Source organism: Trematomus bernacchii, unplaced genomic scaffold (genome assembly GCF_902827165.1).
Source record: "Trematomus bernacchii unplaced genomic scaffold, fTreBer1.1, whole genome shotgun sequence".
Lineage (NCBI taxonomy): Eukaryota > Metazoa > Chordata > Actinopteri > Perciformes > Nototheniidae > Trematomus > Trematomus bernacchii.
In genome coordinates this window covers 988872-1014758 of record NW_022987782.1, presented here as the reverse complement: position 1 = coordinate 1014758, position 25887 = coordinate 988872, and the positions used below count along the sequence as shown (strand labels likewise).

The following is a 25887-nucleotide window of genomic DNA, read 5'->3' as shown; positions in this document are numbered from 1 at the left end:
TTTGACCAACTCACTGGGTCTGACCACAGCCCCTCTTCCACCTGCAGAAGAAGCATCACCTGTAGCCTGACGGTTATACAGCTCCAACCATTATGCTGCAAATAACTCTTTACCTGACTTCAGTTCATCCTCCATCTCTCTCATCCTCCCTTTTCCTCTTCCTCTTGCCGCTATGTCCATAAATTCATTGTTGTTTATGGTCATTTGGCACGTGTGTTTGTTGATTGGTCCATGTGTGTAGCATTTTTAATGGCAGTGTTTTGAAAATGGCAAACAAGTGAATATGTCAGATTTCTGTTAGAGAACTGTGTGCAGTGTTTTGCAAAAAGTGCCAAGTTGAATTGCAAACTTGATTCAGAGCTGAAAATGTGCAGATTTGAACTGAGGATTTGCTCTTTGAGTGTCAGTTTAAATGATTGTGCTTTATGCGAGATTTTAGGGTGTTAGCAACAGATCTTTTAAAAATACATCCATAGTCTGGAACACAACTTTCTAATGGTCCTGAGTCTCCGGACTCCGGACATGTCCTCTGACGCGGATAGGCTTGAATCATTTCTGATGATCCCATTGGCTCACCTACTTTACGTCATGACGTCTTGTTGTTGGCGGAGGGGCGGGGGCAGTGCATTTAGGGGAGCTACCGAGCAGCAACATCTGAGAAAGCCGCCGAAAGACACTCGGTTTCCAGGTGAGATTCAGCGGGATACACTGAGAATTATTCTGACAGGCGTTCCTGAGCGTCTCCTGCTTTAAAGCTGAAGTGAAGGACACCGACAGGAAGGGCAGACATCCAGTACATGCTCTGACACAGCAGCTAGCGGAAGCTGAGCTGGACTGACGGTAGCTAATGAGTGGAGAGGCTGCTAAGAGATGCAGGCAGGTTTCGATAGGCCTGTAAGCCAACAGCAGGCGGCTTTCACTGAGGCTCACTTTTCTTACCGGTATGTTTTAACATAGCCTGGCCAAATGTCATGCCTTCAGGTGAGCGGTGACGCAGACACTGTTTGACTCGCTGGAGCACGGTGAGCAGGAGACCAGTGACCCATATATCGGGTAGAGAAAGGTTATCGATGCACACTTCGGCAGCCTGCCATACGATGTCTTTGAATGATTTAGTGTAACAATATAAAATATAAACTTATATTGTCTTCTGGGCTCAAACTTCTATTTTCTGTCACACCTAGGTCACAGTTTACTACCTGTAGTCAAAGCTGAGTCCTGGAGACTCAGCTTTGACCTCATGCTTCCTGTCATTACATTTGTTCACACAGATAGGGGTAGGACTCTTAGCTGTTATTACCTCCTAAATCTTCTTTACTGACAACTTTGATTTACTCGCCAGTGTTTTCACTCGTTTTACATTCTTAAAGTATAATGCATATTATTTAAAATAATCTGAGGCCCTTATTTTGACAGTTGCAGGAATGTATAAAAGGTATTATATTAATGAAATAATCCAAAATATATAAAAAATCACTAGATACAATAAAATTAAATCGTGAAAAATAATGATGAAATATATTTTAGTAATAATAATACATTTAATTTCAAAGTGCTTTTTCAGGTGCTCAAAGACGCTTTACAGTGGTGATAAAACGAGATAAAATAGAATAAAAAATTATTAAAACAGCAACACATATTATAATAGAATAAAAAAATATTAAAACAGCAACACAACATAATTCTCAAATTAAAAGCCATTCTGAAGAGGTGTGTTTTGAAAGTGGGTGGGTCGGTGCAGTCTCTGATGTGTTGTGGAAGGGAGTTCCAGAGGGTGGGGGCAACGATGGAGAAGGCTCTGTCCCCCCAGGTTCGGAGCTTGGTTCGTGTGGGGATAGAAAGGAGGTTCGCTTCTGATGAACGAAGGCTGCGGGAAGGGGTGTAGTGGTGGATCAGGTCGGTGAGGTATGGGGGGGCCTGATTATTGAGAACTTTGTGTGTTAGCAGAAGGATTTTGAAGTGTATTCGTTGACGGACAGGGAGCCAGTGCAGGTTTTGAAGGATGGAATTTGGATGATGAACCATACAGGATGCTGTTGCAGTAGTCCAGTCTTGAAGTGATGAATGCGTGGATGAGGGTTTCAGCAGCCGGGAAGGAGAGTGAGGGGCGGAGGCAGGCAATGTTTTTTTAGATGGAAGAAGGCGGTCCTGGTGATGTGGTTTATGTGTTTATCGAATTTGAGCTGGCTGTCAAAAAATTACTCCAAGGTTGCGAATGTGAGGAGAGGGTTAGAGTGGTGTTGTCAAGGGTGAGGTTGAAGTTCTGGGTGGTGTTGGAGCTGAGGTGGGATTTCAGTTGGGAGGCTACAACACGTCCGAGTAGTTTTGATAGGAAGGGGAGATTCGAGATGGGCCGGAAGTTGGACATGATGTCAGGTGTGAGTCCAGATCTTTTCAGTATGGGTGTAACAGCAGCCAGTTTGAGTGAGGACGGGACCGATCCAGAGCAGAGGGAGGAGTTAATGATTATGATTTATGAGTTGGGAGATGGGAGGGAGGCATGCCCTGACAAATGTTGTTGGTATGGGGTCCAGAGTGCAGGTGGAGTTCATTCCAGCCATGAGGGTGGACAGTTGCATTGGGGTCACAGGGGAGAACCGGGATAGGGGCTGTGAGGTGAAGGGGGGGGGAGCCAGGAGGGGAGATGGGGAGGGCTGCTGAGGAGGTCAGGTTTCTATAAATGCTGTCGATTTTGGATTGAAAGAATGAGAGGAAAGAATTGCACTGTGCGTTTGTGAAGGATGGGGTGGCGTTGTCACAGGGTTTAAGGCAGTGATTCTCAAATGGGGGTACGCGGACCCCTGGGGGTATGCGGACCCCTAGGGGTACGTTGGGGTACTGCAGGGGGTACGTGAGATAAACATTTATAAAAAGGTTAATTAAAAAAATACCATGCATGATTACAAAAATAATCATAGTACAATAAGTTAACACAATTTTATATAAAATACTCCTAGAACCGCCAAGGGTTCAAGATCCGTTCTTGTGCATTTCTGGTGCTTAACTGGTTCTTCTCTGTTTTTACAAGTGTGTGGTCACGTTCTAGTCACTTTGCTCAGCGCTACTGCTTGTTAAACAAAATGCCGTCAATATCAGGAGGCGTATGCTTTGATGGGATTCACGTCAACAAACGGCAACCCGCCCCAGGCATTGTGTTTTTTCTGTGGGGAGAAACTAGCCAACAGCTCGATGAAACCAGCGCACCTCCAGAGACATCTCAGCATCAAACACCTGTGTCATGTTGGTAAGCCACCGGAGTTTTTCAAGAGAAAACTTGCTCAGTTCAGATCCTCGCAAGAGATGATGCGAAAAGCCTCCGCAACATCAGCCAAAGCACTGGAGGCATCGGATGCGGTGTCTCTTCTCATCGCAAAAGCCGTACACGATCGCTAACGACCTACAACTCCTAAATAGTGTCATTGCAGTGTTATTACATAGTTTGTTTATAATTGCACTTTTTTTTTTTCTTGTATATTCATGGGGTTTCGGTTGGTATAGTTGCACATCAGGCACCACAGTGGATTTTATTATAATATTTGTGTATTGTATTTTATAGTTTTTGTATAATATATATAATATTGTTCATTGGTTTGTTAAACATATATTACTTAAAAATCTGTTTAAAAAAAACGTCTCATGCATAAAGATGAAAATATCCTTAGTTTGTTGTAATTCATGCATGAAGGAGTTGTCGGGGTCGGTCAGGGGGTACTTGGCTGAGAAAAATGTTCAAAGGGGGTACAATACTGAAAAAAGTTTGAGAAGCACTGGTTTAAGGAGTGTGCTGATGGTGGAGAACAGAGCCTTGGGGTTGCTGGAGCCGGAGTGTTTCAGTTGTGAGTAGTAGTTGGACCGGAGTTGCCCATTTCCAGTGTTAAATGCTGAGAAAACTCCCTAGAGTCTTTTTCTGGCGTGGTTTATGTTTAGTCCCATCTGTTGACAAAAGCTTCTCTAGAGAACCAAACCTTTCTCTTGCCACGTAACTCTCTTCTCTTCTCTTCTTCTCTCCTCCTCTCCTCCTCTCCTCTCCTCTCCTCAGCATGCGGTGACTGAGGCCTTCAGGCTCAGTGGATCTGGCAGCAGCAGCAGCAGGCGTCTGGCTTGATGAAGGATGAAGAGCCCGGTGCACAGATGCAGGGATGTGGAGCACGGCCGTGGGCAGGGCACGGGGGGGGCTGGGACCACCTGCCTGCAGGCCGAGCAGCGCATCCCCATCTCCAAAGACGTCATCACCTCCTCTGCTGCCTCGGCCATGTGGTTCATCAGGGACGCCTGCGGCATCGTGTGCGCCGTCATCACCTGGATGCTGGTGCTGTATGCAGAGTTCGTGGTGCTGTTTGTGATGCTGCTGCCCTCCAAGAATCTGATGTACAGCATTGTGAACGGGACTCTGTTCAACATTCTGGCCTTCCTTGCCCTCGCTTCACACCTCAGGGCCATGTGCACTGACCCTGTAAGTGGCACTTATTTGGTGATATAGAAATTATTCACATTCATTAAGAATTAGTTGACAGGCTAGCAAGGTTTAAAGGAACGCATGAAAGTTTAGGGCACAGTCCTGATAAATGGAGCTTTACTTTCAAAGAGTTATCAGGGAATGTTTAGCCTGTCCCTTCTTTATTTCATTATGATGATGCTGCTGAAGTCCTCTACTGTGTGCTCCTGTTTCTTGCTAGGGTGCAGTGCCAAAAGGGAATGCTACTAAGGAATACATAGAAAGCCTTCAGCTGAAACCAGGGCAGGTGGTCTACAAATGCCCCAAGTGCTGCAGCATCAAGCCTGACCGAGCTCACCACTGCAGGTAGGACAGAGAGGGCTGCCGTGTGAGGCGTTCACTGACCCAGTCACATGCTTACAGCTGCATCTTGTGGTGCAGTGAATGAAGTCTCATTTCTGAATTTGGTACATTTGTAAAATAAGAACTCAGAATGTAGGATGTAGGTCAGAATGTATTCGATAAAATGTTTCATTCTTCTCTTTTCTTTATTTCCTAACTTGCTGTCTCTCTCCCAGTGTTTGCAAACGCTGCATACGTAAGATGGACCACCATTGCCCCTGGGTCAATAATTGTGTTGGGGAGAACAACCAAAAGTACTTTGTGCTTTTTACAGTAAGTACAGTAACTGTCTCGTTAGATTATAACTAGGGATGCTCCAATTGCCAATTTTGGGGCCGATCGCCGGAATCAGTATCGGCCGATACCGATCGCCGATCCGATAGAGTGGGCGGGGCCTAAATGGAAGATTTAAACATCACTTTAAATCTTCCATTTAAAGTGATGTTTAAAACTCAGTTAATGGGGCTCATTCACTGGAGCTTCCACAAACAACAATCAACTTAATTATTACATTCAAATGATGTACATCTTTCAAGTTTACATTCACTTTGGATAATACCACGGGAGAAATGAGCGGAAGCGCTCTCTTTTCCTCTCTCCCTCTCTCTCTCCCCCTCTCTCTCTCTCTCCTGACAGCCTGTCAGTATCTCATGCAGCTCACTGATCCAGTAATGAGTGACCCGACAGTGAAGAATAAATATATTTATAATTATAACTAGTTTATAGAGCGTGTGTTAGGTCTAACTCTTGTGTGTTTCGCTCCGCTCACCGGTCCGTCACAGCGGGTGGGCTGCAGGATTTCTGCTTCACACACACGTTGCATACCGCTATTTTACTGTCTTTTTCGGACACCTTAAAATAATGCCAGACCGGTGAAGCCATTTTGGCGAGCTTGTTTTGCCGCGCACAGAGAAAAGTGTCATGTATTTTACGTCATGCGATCGGCTCTCGCGATCGGCATGTTTAGAGAGCACCGATCGATCGGTAGAGAGTGAGTATCGGCAGATCTCGATCGGTGACCGATCGATCAGAGCATCCCTAATTATAACTGAAGAAGTGTAATAGCAGAAATGTGTGTCCCTAGAAACTGATTTGAATAGCATCATTTGAATTGTTCTACTTCAATACAATAATTGCATAAAAATAATAATTATTGTATTACTTTGGATCTGTATTTTAATTGAATATTATAAGTGAGATGAGTTCAGTTGCCCTGAAACTGTTTTTTAACCTCATTGAAAGTTCAACTGTAGTGATAGATAGACATTCAGTTCTCACTATTAAAAATCAGTTCTTACTTTTTGCCACATATATTTAACTTCAACACTGTTTCAAATACACAAACACTGCTACTAGGTCATAACTATTAAAGCACTACATGAACTCAAGGTTCTTTATTTAGTCATACGAACATAGCTACAGTGTAGTTATGCCGATGGAAATCTTAGGTCACAGGCTTCTCCAACTGTGCAACACAAAACACAGATAAACAGACAAATATAGTGCAAGTAAATACAAAAAGAAAAATAGTTTAAAAAAGTGAAATAGTGCAATAAGAGTCTATATGCAAGTTATTGGAATATGATATATTGGGTAAATAGATAAATCATTTCGAAGTAGCAGCCAGATGAATATTATGGATGTTGTTTAAACAGTTCAGGTGTTTAACAGATTTTGCTTCAACAGTTCAGGTGTTTAACAGTCTTATGAAACTGTCCCTGAGTCTGGTGGTTTTTGTCCGGATGTTGCGTTATCACCTGCCAGATGGCAGCAGACAGAACAGTTTGTGGCTGGGGTGATGGGGGTCTTTTATAATCCGGAGGGATTTCTTCCTGAGCCGCTGGGAGTAAAGGTCCTCCATGGATGGCAGCTCCGTCCTGGTGATGTGATGTGCTGTGCAGTTTTCACCACCTTCTCTAGAGTCTTACGATTGAGGGCCGTGCAGCTGACGTACCAGGCCGTGATGCAGCCAGTCAGGATGCTCTCTATGGTGCACCTGTATAAGTTGCAGAGTATCCTGGAGTCCATGTTGAACCTCCTCAGCCTGCGGAGGAAGAAGAGCCGCTGTCGAGCTTTCTTGGTGATGGTGATAGTGTGAAGAATCCATGTCAGGTCCTCAGTGATGTGGACACCGAGGAACCTGAAGCTGCTGACTCTCTCCACCGTAGTCCCATTGATGGCGATGGGGGTGTGTCCCTCTCCCTGCTGCTTCCTGTAATCCACAATCAGCTCCTTGGTTTTGCTGACGTTGAGATGGAGGTTGTTATCCTGGCACCAAGATGTCAGGTTTTCGACCTCCTCTCATCTGGCTGATGACGGTCGTGTCGTCAGCAGACTTCACGATGGTGTTCGAGCTGTGTGTGGCCACGCAGTCGTGTGTGTGAACAGGGAGTAGAGGAGAGGGCTGAGCACGCAGCCTTGAGGGGCTCCGGTGTTGAGGATCAGGGTGGAAGATGTGATGTTTCCCACCCGCACTGCCTGGGGTCTGTCTGCCCTCGGGCTCAACTGAGCTTGATGACCAGCTTGGAGGGCACAATGGTGTTGAAAGCTGAACTGTAGTTAATGAACAGCATTCTCACATATGTGTTCCTCTGCTCCAGGTGTGAGAGGGCAGTGTGGATGGTGAGGGCTATAGGCGCGTTCACACCAAGTACTTTTCCCACAATAGTTCATGAGAACTCAGTTCATGAGAACTCTTTTAGTTCTGATGAACTAAAGCAGATTGCGTTCACACCAAAATGAGTTCCTGGGGGAGGATTAGGCAAATGAAGCCGCTGACGTCACTTCTTCTTCTTCTGCTTTGGGTTTACTGGCAGGCCGCAAACAACTTCACGGCGAGTACAGTAGGTGGCGGTATGCACCTTAAAGCTGCAATCCGCCAAAAAACCGAGAGAAAAAGAAGAAGAAAAACCTCCCGCGTATACTGCTGCGCCCACCTGCAGTATATGGCGTCTGTTTACCTTCCGACCTCAGACATGAGCTTCGTCTGAGTTATTTAAGCAAACACAAATACAGATCGTCGACCAGTCAAATGCAATAGCAATGCTGATTCTGAAGCGAAGGCGGTTAAGAAGGATTGACAAAAGGATTGGACGACGACATGCACGCGCTATGGATTGCGTAACCTGTGTGAAATGAATAAACTGTGCCAGGTGTGTCGTATGCACTGTAAATAGGCTCAGCAGTTAACACACCTTTATTATATATCCTCCTGAGAGCAACTGCATCCGTCTGCCATGAACCCTACAGAAACCTACGTGTTAGTTTTGGCCCATAGTGGCCTCCATTTGTGTCGTGTAAAATAGGGGAAATAAAAAGTTAGCAAATCCCCATGTCATGTTCATAAAAACATTTAGTTTTAGGTCAAATAATTATTACACTGCTCTGAAACTCACTACACTAACTCCTAAAATGTTCCCTTACTATAATTAATTAAAATATTGAACTCACAACACTGGTAATTACAAACTTAACCATTGCTTGTGTTGATGGACGCCATTTTGAAATACAATGAAATTATCTTTTTGAAAGCCACAATAAATAAAGCTTCGCCAGTTTATAACCGATGAAACATGATGGTATCAGAATAATCACTTACATGTGATGTATAGGATGCTACACAGGTCACTGTAAAGATAAAGTGTCAGAGGAGAAATAAGCAAGCTTAGTTACATGAAATGTAATGAAAAATGTAAGAATCGCTGTGTAGGTTCTCTTTTATTGCACACTCAAGACCATATCAATAACGGCATCACGCTGTCCCAGGTGTGTCGTATGCATGTAAATAGAAGTTAACATTTTCAATATAAAATTAAGTGTCAGTAGTATCAAAATATATATATAATTGGCATGGCTAACCATGCTAGGCTGAACTGGCTAGCAGTGTTAGCCAGTTCTGGCTAGCATGGCTAGCTCGATCTACTGAGCAAATAAAAGTACATCTGAGACCAGTATTGTGCAGATTAAAACAGTGCAGTGCATGTAGTTTATTTTACCTTCATAGTCGTCGTCGTTGGACAATTCACAGGCCACTGAATCCGCCGTTTCACCACAAGTGCCGGAGAATGAGGGTCTGTGGCCGAGCAGAGCATCCAATCGATCATACCATTTACGGGTCTTCCGGCCGTTAACCACTGTTATTATGGTCTTTTATTTGTTTGTAGTCCTGCTTTAGTTTCTTTATTATGTCCCGGCATGAGTGTGCGATGTGGAAGATTCCCATGTCGGCTAACTTTACCGAACAACGCTGATACATTTTGCAGTTGGAAACTGCCTTCAGTAGAAGAGTAAATCGCCAGACGTGCCGACACCTCCTCATCACTCTACCGCTCCGATCATTTTCGTATTCTTATTGTTGCCATAATAACTGCTTTCACAAAAGTACTCTCGTTGGTGCGCTGGGCTAATAATGCCAGCAAATACAATAAAAACGGGGTAAAAATGGTTCTGATGAACTAATTTAGTTCCTGGGGCTTTTTGGTGTGAACGCAAATATATCGTAGTTCTGATGAACTATTGTGGGAAAAGTACTCTGGTGTGAACGCGTTTGCTCTGTAGGCAAACTGCAGGGGGTCCAGAGAGTCAGGGAGGGAGAAGGTGAGGAAGGTTTTGACTAACCGCTCAAAGCACTTCATAATGATGGAAGTGAGTGCTACTGGCACGCAGACACTCCCACAGCACCCCCCGCTGCTCCTTTGTAGTCTGTCATTGTTCTTAGTCCCGTCCACATGTTCCGGGTGTTACAGCCTTTAAAGTCAGATTCCACCTTCTCTTTGTACTGTCTCTTTGCACTGCTGATAGCTCTCCGGAGTTCATACCTAGATTTCTTGTACTCCTCCAAATCTCCAGCTCTGTGCGCGATAATGTGCGCTTTAAGCTTGCCACGCACCTCGCCATTTATCCAGGGCTTTTGATTCGGAAATGTTCGTACAGAAACCTTCGGTACCACGTCATCAATGCATTTCCCAATGTAGCAGATGACCGTGTGTGTGTGTGTTGATGTTGTCATCCTCAAACACGCTCCACTCCGTAGATGCAAAGCAATCCTGCAGAGCTGAATCTGACTCCTCACTCCATCGTTTTAGTGTCTTTGTTACCGGTCTGTCCCGTTTAAGTTTCTGCTTGTAAGCAGGCAGCAGCAGCAGTGAGATATGGTCTGATTTGCCGAAGGGAGGGCGAGGGAGAGCCTTATATCCATGTCGAAAAGGGGAATAAACATGGTCCAGTATGTTTCCCCCGCCTGTCGGCCAGCTGATGTGTTGGTAGTACTTCTGCAGGACCTTCTTCACGTTAGCAGTGTTAAAATCCCCGGCCACAACGAACGCCGCCTCTGGCCGTGAAGTCTCCGTCTTGTCGATAATCCCAAACAGCTGATCGAGTGCCGTGTTGTTGTCGGCGAGCGGCGGAATATACACTGCTGTTATCACAACAGATGTAAAGTCCCTCGGCAGGGGAAAAGCCCAGCATGTGATCATGAGGTGCTCTAAATGAGCGGAACAGTCCGAAGAAATAATCCTCACATCTGTACACCAGTTGTTATTATTACTCATGACACACACCACCTCCTTTACTTTACAAAAACGATGACAGCTTTAGCAATGGCTGTCGGTTAGCATAAACAATTCACAGGATTATTACCTCTTCAACACACTCATGTCACAATATAAGAAAGCACATTACTAGAGAGACTAGAGACTGTTGAGCGCATTTTCTGCAACCAGTGTTGCATTAAAACATAATGGAATTAGCAAGCTAGCTAGCTAACCAGCAAGGCTCTAAATGAGTAAAATCTCAAAACATCGAAATGCTCTTGCCACACGCTAAAGCCTCTAGTCATAGTCATTAAGCAGATTTCGATCATTAGCCAATCACAGCACAGTCAAAGCTGTGGTGATGTTTAAATATTTGTTACCGACATACCATACTACTAGACTAACTTTCAGTATTTAAGTTGAGTAATTCAAATGCTAATGTTTAGTTTCTAATCTCAACTAATACAACCATTGACAATAATAAATTGCCATCGGATTGTAGCTAAATTGTAGGTCACATATCATTACAGTTATTTTGTATCTCTGTAACGTGTTATTCCTAAAAGGTGAAATCAGAAGTAGTTGCTGCTTTAATGCAATGCAGATGAAAGGGATTCCTAAGTGAATACCACTGTGTTGTTGGTGTTTGTGAATAATGGTTCTTAATGTGTCCTCATTTCTCCTTTTTAACCAAGATGTACATTGCACTGATCTCCCTCCACTGTCTGGTCATGGTGGTCTTCCATTTCCTCTACTGCTTTGAAGATGATTGGACAAGTGAGTAATTTAAGAAAAAATCGTAATCCCATTCACTCACTTAACTGGAATTATAAACAGGACACACTTGTGGGATGCTTGTTCTATATCATTTAATTAAAATAATACATTTTTCTTAAATCCTTAAAGGAACCTATATCTTTTCCCCTTTTTTTTTCAATTACCTTTTTAAAGGAACATGCATTTACATGTAATGCTAATTCAAATTGATAAGACTTACAAACAGAATCATTCATATAAACAAAAAATAACATATAGTCAGTGTTTTACTTTTTAAATGTATGAATGATATTGTCATTGTTGGATTAATACATTAATATATCCTTACACTTTACAGCACTGTAGGCATATTATGGTATTATTTACATGCACCACTCTCTGATGCTGTGAAATTGTTATTATTGTTTCTTGGGTAAAGTGAATTTCTTTGAATGGGAATCCTCTAGAGCAGGGGTAGCCAACAAAGTGTTATCAGACTAAGAGTGTGTGTGCTTATACAAATCGCAGGATCAAATCCAACCTTTCAAAATAAAAATGTAACATTACCGCTTTTTCAAAGGGAACTTGATTTCACTCGGGGCACTTTGCAAGAAATCAGCTTACAGTGCTGTGTGTGTGTTACAATAACTCACTCCTGTTGTTTTATTTCATTTTCTTACATCATCCACGGTAGGGGTGTAACGGTTCACAGAATTCACGGTTCGGTATGTGCCTCGGTTTGGGGGTCACGGTTCGGTACGGGTTCAGTACAACAAGAAAAAGCAAAAAAAAGTCCCAAATGCTTAATTCCAGGTTTGTTGTTATTTATTTTTGAACAGTAGTGCAAGTTTCAGTATAAAAATAAGGAACTCTAACATTTTGAATAATTAACTGTATTACACAGTTAAAAACAAACCACAAACAGTACCACACACACGCCATGGCCATATTATCTATAATGGCTGATGTCAAACAAAAAAGAATGTCTTGAAAATATTACATAATAAATAATAAGAAAGTGTTTCAAGGGTGCATAGCCATTGAAATATATATGCCAATAGCTTCCGTTATTTATTTTGGTCTCTCGGCTTTAATGTCTATTGGCTTCTTAAAAACAGCGGGGATAAGCTGTTGAACTGCTGTTGTCTTTTGCCGGGCTCCGGTGATTGGCAAATCTGGGTGATGCCTTCTGATATGATTTAGCATGTTTGGCGTGTGTTACCATTAGCATACCGCACCACTGTCGACCAACGCCGACACACCGTCCTCGTCCGATCCACCACTCGCACTCCATCGTTATTGTAGTCCACAGGGAACCCGAAATGTTCCCACACAGCTGATTTAAACGAAGCAGGTGGGTCTTCTAGCTCCTGTGTGTTAACTGAAATCACCATACTAACTTTTCTTCTTCTTGTATTTTGTTCGTTTTGTTCAAGCCCCCAGGAAGTGCGCTGGACTCTGATGAAAATATTCGTTGTGTCCAAACGGCGGTACTACAATTTCCGTATCAGTCCGTGACGTCACTGGGCCAAGAAAGACTTTCCCCCATTGATTAACATTGGGAAAGAGACGTCTGTAAATCAGCGGATAATTAAAAAAAAACGAAATAAACTACCCAGTATGAACTATTTTATAGCCCTTATTATAATCATTCGGTCCTTAAAGTTCTAAAATGCACTAAAAGCCGAATCTAGATTTATTTTCTGTCCATTCATTCTACTGAGCCGAGAGTGGGAGCTCGGGGGGCGGGGCTTAAGGGGCGTATGCTCTGTGAGCGCACATACGGGTTATTCTGCTCTGACAGCTAGGCATGACGGGTAATCTGACGTTTCGCTCTCTTAAAAGTTGGGCCATTTTGTCCTCATGCGCCAATGAGCAGCTCTCAGGAAAGAACGAGACCCCGCCTCCGACGCTGTATCCAGTTCTTATTATACATCCATGGTTTTGTTGTGTTTTCTTCTTGTTCTTCATTTGTTGTTTAAGGGCGGCTGGCAAACAGCTTTTAGGCGCAATACCGCCCCCTGGATTATATATAGTGTAATGGATACTGCCCTGAGTGACAGACTTTATTCGTTGTGTGACTGCATGTGCCGAACCGTGACGGTTCGGGACGAATACGGATACCGTTACACCCCTAATCCACGGCCTTGCATTGACATTTTTTTATGCATTACTTTTCCTGATGTTTTAAGTTTTTGCTGCATTATCGATGTGCTTTAGGCAGTTATTGTATAAAAGTAATAATCTTTGTATGGGGACAACATTAATAGTGTAGTTCCTCATGGTCCTCTTTTTTGCCTCTTCACTTATCCTCCTCCTCCATGCCCCCCCATCCCCCAGAGTGCAGTTCCTTCTCTCCTCCAGCCACAGTCATCCTCCTTATACTCCTGTGCTTTGAGGGTCTCCTCTTCCTCATCTTCACCTCTGTGATGTTCGGCACCCAAGTCCACTCCATCTGTACGGACGAGACTGTAAGTGATCCATTTAGTGACCCACAATCCTCTCCTCTTGCCTCACTACTTCCTCCTGCTGCTCTCCTCCTGCCTCCCTCTAACATCTGTGACCTTCTCCTGATGAATCTGCTAACAGCTGAGTGACGTACTCGTTCTGTAGCCTGATGTACAATAAGGTGCTGCAAGTTTTAACTTCGACCGCAATGACTTTCTGTGAGTTAGTGTCTCATATGAGACAGCCTCACAGGTTACTTCATTCTGTTGTACACTTCAATAAGAGATAAACTTACCTAACCTATTCACACATTTACAGTAGCTAGCCTAAAGTCGACACATGAGTGCAAACTGGCTCCTAAACAATTTTTGGCTGCTCTGGGCTCTTGTACCGTAATGTATAAATGTGCAACGTGTGTAAGACACATATCTTCATTTATATCGCAGGCAACAAAATGGCACAGACAGGCGTACTATTTCAATTCTGTTATTTTATACATGCTGCTGTCCAGGGCCCTCATTTATAAACGGTGCGTACGCTCAAAAGATGGTGTACGCCAGTTTCTAAGCAAAATGTGCAGTCCTCCATGCAAACTCTGCCACAAAAAACGGGAGGGACGAGAAACTGCGACACCGTTGGCAGAAGGAAGAATAGAGAGAAATATGTGAAAATAAAACAAATATAATGTTACCTCATGTATCATATATGAAGAATTAATTCTAAAATTGATAGAAGCCAATCTTAAAATGATTAAACAAACGCCTGTTTGAGACTCCTCAGTGCACACAAAAACATAACTTGGAGAAATAAATATATACGGATATGTTATTGAAAACCACCTCGAATATGTTGTCTTAATGTTATGAAATGTATTCTCATAAATGATGCGGTATGCAGAAAGACAGAATTACGTCTAAACTGAGGCCGTTTTGCATTTCTATAGGTTGTATAGATACGAGCATGGTTTATACTATCATGTTTAATCATAGTTTTATGCCGTTTCCTAAGACTCGATAAGTCACTCATAAAACACAGCTGCGCACAGCTGATTGACAGCTGGAACACAAACCACCAAATAAAAAAATAAACATTGACTCCACTCCGCAGGGATCCCCCGATACTTTCTTACAGTTTCTCATCATGGGGGGGTCTCCTGTCCCCGGCACAAACACACTGACCACTGCCTGAGGAAAGTTAGGTTATGTGTATTTTTTCATTAACTTTTTTCGGACCACTTATTTATTTATTTTGGTGACGATCCGACCTCCATGCTGCTACTCTGGTTCAAACTGCATCCACCAAACAATGTGATTTGTCTCCACCTCCCCAAAATAACCAAAATCTGACACGGTGTGAAATGTCTTTTTTAGCTGTTCTGTCGTCATTTCCTGCGATCTTCTTCCTGCAATCTTCTTCCTGCAGTCAGTCAAAATGAATATTAATACGGGGCGTTTCTTTTGACTATTTATAGGCAAATATGGGCGTTACGTGAAGCCCGCAAAAGCTGCGCCGCATTTCGAGTTGATTGTGATTTATAAAGGGAAACAGGCGTAGGACATACGCAGTGTTTTATAAATCGGAAAATGTCTGTGCGTATTTATTTGCTTTGTGAATCCTACGCAAGGCTGTATAAATGAGGCCCCTGAGGCCTGTACTACGAAGCCGGATTTTTGCTTAGCGAGCTAACTTCAGGGGAAACTCTGGGTTTCCTGTCCTACGACGCTAGTTCACTTCTTAGCGGGCTAGATCTCCATGCAGCCGCGGCGTTATGGGTGGGCCTACTGGGCCTAGGCCCACCCACTCTGTCACTGGGCCCACCCATTCATTGATCAAAAATGACTGGGCGAAAATATAGTTTCCAACATTTTATAAACTAACGATTACATAATAAAATAAGAGCAAACATGTGTTTCCCTTTAAAAAAAAACGTAGAAAATTAAAAGCAACATGAATTAATGTAATCAGGCAACGTAAAATGTGAATTTGGACCGATCTCATAGTGGAAGCCCGGGAGCAAACACATCGTAGAACGTCTCGGGGGCGCGCGCAGATGAAGGAGGACAGTGGACTGGACAGACACAAAAAATATACCGCACTCACTAACGATGTCACAACAATCGATGTTCAGGTTTTCATTTGAAAGAGTAAGAAGAGTCATCCTCACAGCAGGTGCCGCCTTAGAGAGACGAGAGTGTGTTTAATGTTGTGCCCCAGCTGAGCTCAGTCCCTCTGCGGGACGTAGCACCCGTTGCAGGATAACAGAAAATAGCATCCCAGTGCCGGACCTCTCAGCCATAGATGACCCGGCGGCTCCACAGCCACATCTCATAAAGTACCCTCAGACACTTTTCGGACAAAAGAAAAGGAGCTCCGCTGCCCACTGGTATGACAAGTAGGCCTACACATTCTTGGAGTATAGCATTAGCAAGGACAGTGTGTTTTGTCAAATGTGCCGGCATTTTAGTCAGAGAGGCGGGGCCGGCGGAGAAGATACATTCAGTCGCCATGGTTACAGGGACTGGAAACACATCGACTATGCTCTCAGTAAACACGAATGCAGCGCAGCTCATGCAATAGCTATGGAGAGAAATACAAACTACAGACAGTGCGAGAAGTCTGACCATGGAACCATCCTCCATCAGCTACTCAACCCAGAGGGCCGACAGGGAGAGATCATTGAGAAAAATCGGGAACACGTAAAGTTTTACCGGACATAATTCTCACGTGTGCAAAGCAAGAGATTCCTCATTTCATATTGAGACTAAATATCTGGGGAAATGATTAAGAAACGTAGAGCTAAAATGTCATGCCATTTGCAACTACCAGAGCGCACCCAGACGCGGCAGGCATTCTCCAGCCCACATCAGCAACGCTTATGAGTGTGAAGCAACAGTATCTGCTGCCCAGCTGCTTTAGTATGAAACGTATACTTCAGCTCATGAAAGTTCTGCAGTATCAGAAGGAAGTAGCCTAATGATAAATCTGCAGCCTCTGAAAAGTGCCGCGTCAGAGAACCAGTGCCTTTTACGCACGGCCGCTCACTTCGCTATCCGCTAAAGGACAGCACGCTGCAGTCTAACCACACAGACACACATCAGGTGTTCGCTCATTATTCCATATTCTGCCGTTGTATGCTCTTTGTTTCTAAACGTATCAATGTATTGTGAACCAAAACTAAATAACATGCAGTATAACATTTATATTCACTCATTGCGGCGTGCCGCTTAATCATTTAAATAATATTTAAGCTTCTCATAAGTGAAAATGTTTAAAAGAGAAGGGTTTAGAAAAAGTGTCTTTACTATAGGAAATATGCATTACACAGTTGCCTACAATGATATGCAGGCATTTATTTTTATTACATTTTTGTTAACGAGAAACATCTATTAGAACAAGCCCAGCCGAAATTACATTGGCCCACCCACAATTGAAATCCTGGCGCCGCGGCTGTCTCCATGGTAACTTATGCTGAGCGGCTAACCTGCTCCGGAGCAGGTTAGGTTCCAGGATAAGAGATCAACTCCGTGAAAGCACAGCCTGCTGACCAATCAGAGCTCAGTGTGAGGAGTTTAAAGCTATCAAGTTATATTACAGGAGAAAGGAAATGCAGTTTAAACTGCCGTTGCAGGAAAGACGGCCGGCAAAAATCAACTGACTGTGTGAACGTGAAAATGAATAGAATATCCCCTCCCATCTTCAGAGCAATCTGACTATTATAACATTAGCGTTAAGAAAGCTTACTTAAATATCTGCCACAACATAAGTAACCGGATCAGAGTAACATTAAGTACAGTCCGCGGCACTGTGAGTGCAGACGGCGATGTGTCCCATTATCATTCATATCACATGATATCACATCATAATGTATCATATATTTCCTTATCTGAGTCAGCTTCTTGAGCCGTATCTGGCCGTGCAACACTTACAGTGTCACATACTGTATGCAGAAGTATTATTTTAAGCAACACAGCACTAATCCTGAAACTAACCCTTACCTTAAGAAGAATCGGAATGTGCTTCTAAAAAATTGGAAATTGGACTTTACCAAGAGAATTGCAATTGGTGCCTTTCTAGTCGTCTCATAGAAAGGTAAATGTGTCCATGTATCAGTGAACAAAGGAATCGGTTCCCTCTTTATGTTCAGTAGTTTGGTGATATCCTAAAATCATTCAGCCAATCTGTGTGCCTGTGTTTAGGAGCTCACCAAACCAAACTCCTTCTCCTGCTTTTAACTTCTTTTTGTCTGCAACTCTAGGTCAGATTTACATTATGGGATACATTTGATCATTAAATTGAGGAGAGAGGTGTAGGGAACTGGACATCGAGGAGAGAAAGGCACCAGGACACAAGCCCCATGTTGTGTTTGTGTAGAAATCACTTAACACTGGTTTGTCGCCCGCATGATTTTTAGGAACGTTTTCTTGTGTGCTTTTTTTTTTTCTACATTTAGTGACTTAAAAGAGTCCCTATTTGGAATATGATTTGATAACAGGCTGGGTCACCAACTGAAGCAAACCAACTGAAGTTTGGTTGTCTCTCATTTTCAGGGCATAGAGCAGTTGAAAAAGGAAGAGAGAAGATGGTCTAAAAAAACTAAGTGGATGAACATGAGGGCGGTATTTGGACACCCTTTCTCCTTATTGTGGTTTAGTCCCTTCTCCACCCCTGACCATGGAAAAGCTGAGACCTATCAGTATGTGGTGTGAGGGCTCAGCAAGGAGGCTCCCCCCCCCCCGTAGAGCTCAGTGTTGTTCCCAACACGGTTGTACATTGTGCCATTGTATCTCCCACACTTTCCATCTGCTTTTTATATTTCCATCCATGTGCGCTCTCCGTTTATTTTGTGTTGCCTTCAGTGAGCTGAGTTGCAGAGAAAAAGAAAGCACTTTGAGTTTGTGAATCCTGTTTGAAAACACTGAATCTGTTCTTTCCAGCTGTTTCCATGTCTGTATCAGGTGCCTTCTCTTCTGTGTTCACTCTTGCTTTCTCTTAAGGGATTATTTTGGTTACAATGAAAAAAACAACATATTTTCACTAACCCCTAATTATGGTTTACAATGCTGATAGTTATAGTTTCAGATGTTGACGATTCAAGATATCCACCCCTGCAAAACAATAGAATATATCGGAATTAAACGTAGTGACTATATTTTCATATGTCTAATAACTTGAAATGTAGGATCATTGTGTGTTGTTTCCTAATAATAAGTCCTTCATATGTTCATAGGTGCACCAAGTTGCACCGTAATGTTTCTACAGTGGCCCAGAAAGGACAAACCAAACACTGGCTCTGAAGGTGGTTTTGGGGTTTTTCGTTACCTGAATGCCAGTAAATGTTAATTACTTACTAACTGGTCTCCATTGTAACCTGGACTTTGAATTTTTCCAGATTTTCAAATTGTGGAATCACCCCAAACAAGATTACATGAATCTTCATTGTAAAAGGTGGAAAATAATAATCCTTGACAAATAAACCCCAAGTTATCGGCATTACTACAAAAATACTGGTGGTTAGTGGAACATTTTATTTTTGTCATCTGGATGAATTGACCCTTTAAAATCATAATTTTGTCACAGTAATCAATAGTGTGTTGCAAAATGTTGAATAGTTCCCACTACAATGGTGAGGTTCGAGTAGATTCATAGAATCAGTCTTCCTTTGCGAGCTATCTGCAAACAGATCCATTCTCAATAGTGCCAAAAACTGCATGAGGAACACTCTGCCATCAGGACAGTGGGCCTTTGGTCAACTTGATTGTGATAGAAAATACTTATCTGTGCCCCCCCACCCGAGACAGATCAGGTAACTGACAGAAAGGAGAACATGTTCAAAGTGATCCCTGATACTCACATGACTTTTACATGACAGTATGAAGAATCCCTCTGAAACTACATACAATGCCAAAAAAGCTGCAGTTTTATCATATATTTTTAACAATACTTAATTGTTGCCCAAGTGTGGAACATCCTCCCTGATTCTTCTCTGATACATGCTTGACATAACAAAATCAGATTTCACCTAAACCAGCCTGAGAGTCTGTTTGAATCACCAGACAGTATTGTGTGTGTGTGGGTAAGCTTAGATTTAAAGGCCCCATGTCATGCTTTTCCGGTTATTACCCGTCCCCTTGTGTGTTATGAAGGTTTTTCTGCATGTAAATGGTCTGCACAGTCACAAACCCTCAAAGTACACCCTGTACGGAGTAAAACTCTAACACAGAAAAGACCTGTCTATGCTGCCCCAGAATGCCTCGTTGGAGATTTCTCATTTTCCATTTGTTTCTTCCGGGAACCGCATGACGTCATGCGGAACCAAAATGGACCAATCCGCGGAGCTCCTCACACACCAGGATCCCTTGGCGTCACTATCAAACGCAGTGGGGGGACCATTAGCGTACATTTTCAACTAACAGGGAGTCCCATACCAGTAAGCCAGCTCACTGAGCAGCGAGCATCGCAGCGTCCCGACCAATCAGAGCACACTGGGCTCATAGGGAGGGGGGGGGCAGGAGCTCCAACAAGCCGTTAAGGACAGAGAGTGAATACACATACTATACAGAGATGCTGTATGAGAAAACAATGTGATTTTGGAACATTGCACAATATAAATCTATTTTAGTATACCTCAACAATGGAATTATGATCAGTAGAAATGGCCATGACATGGGACCTTTAAAAACTCAGCTTTAAAATTACAATAGTTTTCTGTGGGGAGTCATTATATAAAATGTATAGCTGTGCATACATCCTATGATTATGCAGCAGGATATTTCTTGACTGTATTTATGCACTATTTGAACCTCCTCTAAAGCATTTCATAACGTCTTAACTTTCATCATTCTCATTTACGAAAGTACTAGAAATGCAAATTCCTTCTTTGTATCATTTGAGATGTTCTCCTGTGAACTGCTTCCTCTATTCTTTATTACGTGTGTAATGTTGTTTTATCTGAATGCATGGCACAGGTGAGGTCAGTAATGTATGTCAATCACAGCCGGTATGATGAAGGCCCGCTGGTGAGAATGATGCTGGAGATGATTTGTTTTTTACAGACATTTTAATTAGAACAAAATAATTTAATTATTTCAAAATATTCTGAAAATAATTCAGCACAAGTGCAGAGAATAAATACTTCTCAGTTGCAATGCAACAACTGTGTTTGCTTGCTTTTTCCAATGTATTAATTGACTCTTTAAATGTGAAGCTGGTACAGCCAGATGTTTCAACCTCTTTATTTTCCTGTTTAAGGTTTCTTCTCTCCCTGCATACAGTCCTCTCACTCCCTGCATTTTGACATTTTCACTCTGTCCTTCATTCTATTCCAACTTAACTGTTTATTCCTCTGTCCCATGCTATGCTCTTTCCACACTCATGCAATGCTTTGGTTGATCACTCATTGTGTCCTGAGCTTTCTGAAGCAGAGCCCTGTTTGTAGTCTTGATGAGGTAAGCTTGCTACAGACTGTAAGTCACACGGACGTCCCATCAAGCTTAACTCATCACCAGCATGTCCATGTGGAGGCCAGAGTGCTTCAGGTCTCCTTTTTACAGATTGAACCCAACATGACAGATGAATGAGAGCTCTGTGTGTGACAGGAAGCATGCACCATGTTGACCATGTGACTTGTTCTTCTGCAGGGTTTTCTTTATTCCCAGTGCATGTGAGTCATTTTGGACAGTATTTATTTTGAGCAGGTTTCTTAGAAGATTAATCAGAACTGATAGAGCATTTAAAGGATGGAGTAAAACTAGTTATTGCAACACTTGTATGTGTTATGTACTTTGAAAGAATAGCTACGCCTCCTGTCTGTACTGGCCATGAAGACATCTGAGTTGGAGGTAGCCAAAGCTAGTAAATCTTTTCTAAACGTGCCTTTTAAAAAAAAAAAAAAAAAAAAAACATTTTGGACAAGCAAGATCTTACTTATTTCATCACTTCATTCACATAACCCAGGTTGCTTTATTGTGAAATACCTTGCACAACAAACATTGTGGTCAGTAACACTGCTCCTGTTGCATCTTTATGTATAGATACATATTTGATATATATGGCTGGGTCTTTTCCTTTTTTTTGTGTTTGTGAAGAGAACACCAACCGGTCAACAGATTAGTAACAAAGCCTTTAGAGGACCAGCCTGAGGCATGTTCCAGTTTTAATTTGCACAGGATGATCAACTATGTAACTATGGTTTGATGATGACATATGTAATTTTCCTCAAGTTTGAACAGTTGACTTTGGAATGAAACCTGACAGTCCCAGTGTCTTCCTGTCAGTTGGTACAATATCCCCCTTTGGCTTCTTACTGTTTGAGGATCCCTTCCAATTCAGGCCTGGATCTTTATTTGGAAGAGAGTGCTACATGGCCAATAAAGACAGGACTTATTTTAGAACCTAGACTTATTACTCTTTCAACATACATACAGCAAATGAGTATTGTATTAAGATAGACAAGAATGTGAACCTATCCTTTAGATGTAATCCAGAAGCTTTTTTCCTGGACCCTTTTTAGTCTGATTGGTGTCTGAGAAACCACAGAGCTAATCATAGTGTGTCGCTGCAGTCATCATCCCTGTGTGTTTGTTATGCTTGATAGTGCATGTATCACATGACTTCTGGTCCTTTTTGGCTCAGCTCTGCTCTCCTCAGACCCTCACTGTGAGTTCTCCTGCAGGGCATCGAGCGTCTGAAGGGAGAGACGGGGAAGTGGGGGAAGGTTCCGTGTAGGGAGGCCATGCAGATGGCGTTTGGCGGCCCCTTCTCTCTGTCCTGGTGCAGTCCCTTCGCAGGGCTGAGCTGCACACGGAGCCCTGCCGAGCACACCCCCCTCCCCCAGGGGGACATCATCGAGGAGGACGTCATAGAGATACCGTTTACCTAGCCCCGCCTGGGCTCAGGAAGACATTTTATTTTTCAGTCTTGGAGGTTTCTCTACATGGACTTGGCTTTCTAATGGGATGCACCAACTCCAGCTTTACCCTAAAACTCAATGATTGCAAGCCAGGCGAAAACGCAGGAAAAGCTCTTTTGTTGCATTCATAATCCCCCGGTAATGAGCCCAGTGTCGGGGGATTTCTGTCACAGGTGCAATCATTTGTGAAACCTCTGTGTACTTTGCGCCCTCTTCCACAATTTACCAACTTTCCAAAACATCTGGTCCCATCTGCGCTGAATCCAAGTACACTATGTCCCCCATAAGACCCAACAGGGCTTTATAAATAGAAAGAAACCACTTGGATTTTATTTATGTTTTTATTTTTAAAGATTTTATGTTATATCACATGTAAAACTTCCATGTTCTTGTACAGAACAGTTGCCTTTTGTTAATACTTTTACCAAACTAGCAGTGCAGAATGTTCTTGCACACACCCTAACCTGCAGTATTTTCCTGAAAGCATTGTGTAATTACAGTAGTATAACTCTGCCAGGTGTCTGACTCCAAACATATTTTCTATCTAAAATTATTAGTTGCATAATATACCAATTTATTTTTTATTTGTGTAGATAAATATATATATATATTACAGTATACTCTGGCTCTACAGGCTGCTTTCTCTCTCTGCTTGCTGAGCACCAGCTGAGCGTTTCATGTTCATAAGAGGCAGACCACTTGGCATTAGCTCGGAAAATCGAAAGACCATCAGGAATATGCTCAGCTGTGTGAGTGGTTCTAGATCTTTGGAGCCATACCAAATAATTATTAGCTACATTAAAAAAACTAACTTTGGCCAAAAAAACGTACTGCCATTTGTTCAGCTGTGTATTGAGTTATGTTAGCTGTAAGCGCTCAGCCAAACACACCACCCTAACTGTCCAAACTTAGACCCAGCAGCAGGATGAGGGTGGTGGTCAGTCAGTGGCTAATGACAGTATTAGGTTCTTTAAAACTTGTGATTCACCTTAACCCGGGAAGTCCTTAAGCATAGACATAAATTAACACCAAGAATATAAGGCTTATTTGTCCAGCATTATGCAACATTAGTTGTGGACAAACAGTGATGCACACACGGCTGACTGCAGGATCCCCTGGCCAAGATACAGAAAGTGGTTGCAGAACCGAGTACTGACACCTTCCAGCTCCTCCTCTCCAAAGCCTTTCTGATCTGAGAGGATGAAGGACTTTCAAAGGTCCATTGTGTAGGGTTTAGTGGGATCTAATGCTGAGGTGGGTGATTGCAACCAACTGAATGAATTTAACTTTGTGCCTTAAATGTATTGACAAGCAAATATAACAGTGTTGGGAGAAACACTTTATATTAATGTTTAATAACTCATGTGTCCAGTTCTGCTGTCTGTTTCTGGATATGCCATTTTCAGTGAATGACTTCATGTGGATGAGATCATTGTGTCGTTGAGTAAACAGCAGAATAAGGGCTTTTAACTGTTAAACGGGTGCTGGGTGTCATGGGACCATTTTTCAAACTGTGTGATCATTGTGTGTTTTTTTTAAATTATTTTAAAAGGAATCTATTATATGTATCTGTACATTATACCATACTGTTTGTAAGCATTTAATATTTTTTTACAGACTCACCCTCAGTTTTACATGAGATAAAAAAGTATTTACAATAAAATGGGAAAATGGACTGTTGGCTGTTTTTAATTAATAGAACAGGAATGGTTTCAGTGGGACACTCTTCAGGGAAAGGTCTAGCATAAACGCTGGGCTTCTTCATCAATAATGACATTGTATGTAAGAAATGTGTGTTCTTCTGAGGGGCATTGCTTACTTCCTGTGTCTACTGAGCACTATCACTAGATGGCGCCAAACTTAAGATGTTGAAACAATCATGTCCGATCTTTATAGGGAACATATCATGCTCATGTCATTGATTTGTACTCTTCATTTTCTCTGCAATGTAACATGTTTACTCTCCAATCTGTTTAGATACAGCTGTATCCCACTTTGTCTGAAACCATCCATTTGTCTGTGTGAGACCCCCTCACTCATCTGTGATGATTCGCCTACATCTTTTCTTGTGTTAAACCCTCTGTAATCATATTTAACCCACCAGCTCGCTAGATAAAAATCCCTTTTATAACTCACTCTTAAATGAAATGCATTTACACTTACACAAAAATGTATAACATTAAAGCTCACCTATTATGCTATATTCGAACAATATATTATTGGGCCATATCTATACAAAATAGCGTTAAAATACCAAACAGATCACCCATTGTAGCATGCCTCATACCCCTCTAATTCAGCCCTGTTATGCCCCTTTTCTACCAAACCGGTTCCAGGGCCGGTTCCGGGCTAGAGCCTGACTCAGGTGCCGTTTACACGAGGACAAAACGGCTTGTATCTGCATAGTTTCTCTTGCGTATAGCCCTATTTTTTACATGAGGCCGATAGAAACGGACCCCACAAACGATAACGGGTCCCAAGGTGGATAGATTTGCAAACGAAACTCTCTGGGGGGTCAAACGAGTCCGTGTAATCGCCTCTATACGAATATTTCCTGAAAAAATAACGATAGCCCCACCTCTCCTGCTCACTGCTGTAGCATGGCCAGTAGCCATCTGTAACGATCAACTATCAAAAATAGCTGTGTTAATTAAACGCACAAGGGGTTCTTGAATGAAATAATATTATAAAAGGCAAACCAGAATTGTTAACGCCCAATATACTCCTTAAACAAAATAAACAGAGTCAGATTTCATGCATTGATCCATTATATTGACAATTTTCCAGCCAAACAACACAAACAAAATTAAACAGTCCGCTCTGCGATACACCAACATTGTCTTTACTGCCTAATCCAGGCCATTATTGTTCATTGCTCCTGCGCCCGTCGGCGGCAAAAAGAGAAATGTTTGTAGGCCTATTCAGGCTATAATCCACACAAAAAAAGGAAACACGAGGACCGGCGTGTCCCAGAGGAGCGATCTCACCCGGTGTTTGTAGAGAATATCTCTCTTTCTGAGCGCGTCCTCTCCACGGAGACGTGCTTTTTGGTCGGTCGATGCAATATCCACAGATTCGGTTTCTTTCAGTTAACTTCCCCGTTGCATTTATCCATATATTTACATGCTGAGGAAATGACTATATCCCGCTGAATACCAGCAATCGCCACACACACTTCCTCCTGTCAGTAGCTACTGCTAGTGCTACTGCTACTGACCATGCTACAGATATTAGTGCAAAATATACAGCTCCTCTACCACAACCATCAGCAACAAGTGGACATGGAGAATTACATGAACTACATGTTGCTAAATCCACCGCGGGGCATAAACAGAAGGGTAGCCATGGCAACATTGCTCCGGGCTGCTTCGGGGTCTTCTTCGCTGCTTTTCGTGTATTTTGTGGCG

General features: G+C 42.6%; 1 protein-coding gene across 3 annotated transcripts; it reads left to right on the top strand.

The window, feature by feature from the left end:
* Positions 1-611: 611 nt before the first annotated feature.
* Positions 612-24156, top strand: LOC117497382 (palmitoyltransferase ZDHHC3-like). 3 transcript variants are annotated; one of them, XM_034149344.1, is made up of 7 exons: positions 612-688; positions 4040-4453; positions 4677-4801; positions 5014-5110; positions 11064-11145; positions 13465-13595; positions 22244-24156. In XM_034149344.1, the coding sequence occupies exons 2-7, from the start codon at positions 4112-4114 to the stop codon at positions 22448-22450; spliced, it is 984 nt and encodes a 327-aa protein (XP_034005235.1). In that variant the 5' UTR covers positions 612-688; positions 4040-4111; the 3' UTR covers positions 22451-24156. The 3 variants fall into 3 exon arrangements, with proteins under 3 accessions (XP_034005235.1, XP_034005238.1, XP_034005236.1); XM_034149347.1 differs by lacking the exon at positions 22244-24156 and adding an exon at positions 18120-19722; XM_034149345.1 differs by lacking the exon at positions 612-688 and adding an exon at positions 728-941.
* The last annotated feature ends 1731 nt before the right edge of the window (positions 24157-25887 follow it).

Bases quoted from the DNA above. Each gene is read 5' to 3' on its own strand.
- LOC117497382 (XM_034149344.1), top strand. From the start codon at position 4,112: ATGAAGAGCCCGGTGCACAGATGCAGGGATGTGGAGCACGGCCGTGGG. The intron at 4,802-5,013 runs GTAGGACAGAGA...TCTCTCTCCCAG, and splicing joins GACCGAGCTCACCACTGCAG to TGTTTGCAAACGCTGCATAC. The intron at 13,596-22,243 runs GTAAGTGATCCA...GTTCTCCTGCAG, and splicing joins CCATCTGTACGGACGAGACT to GGCATCGAGCGTCTGAAGGG.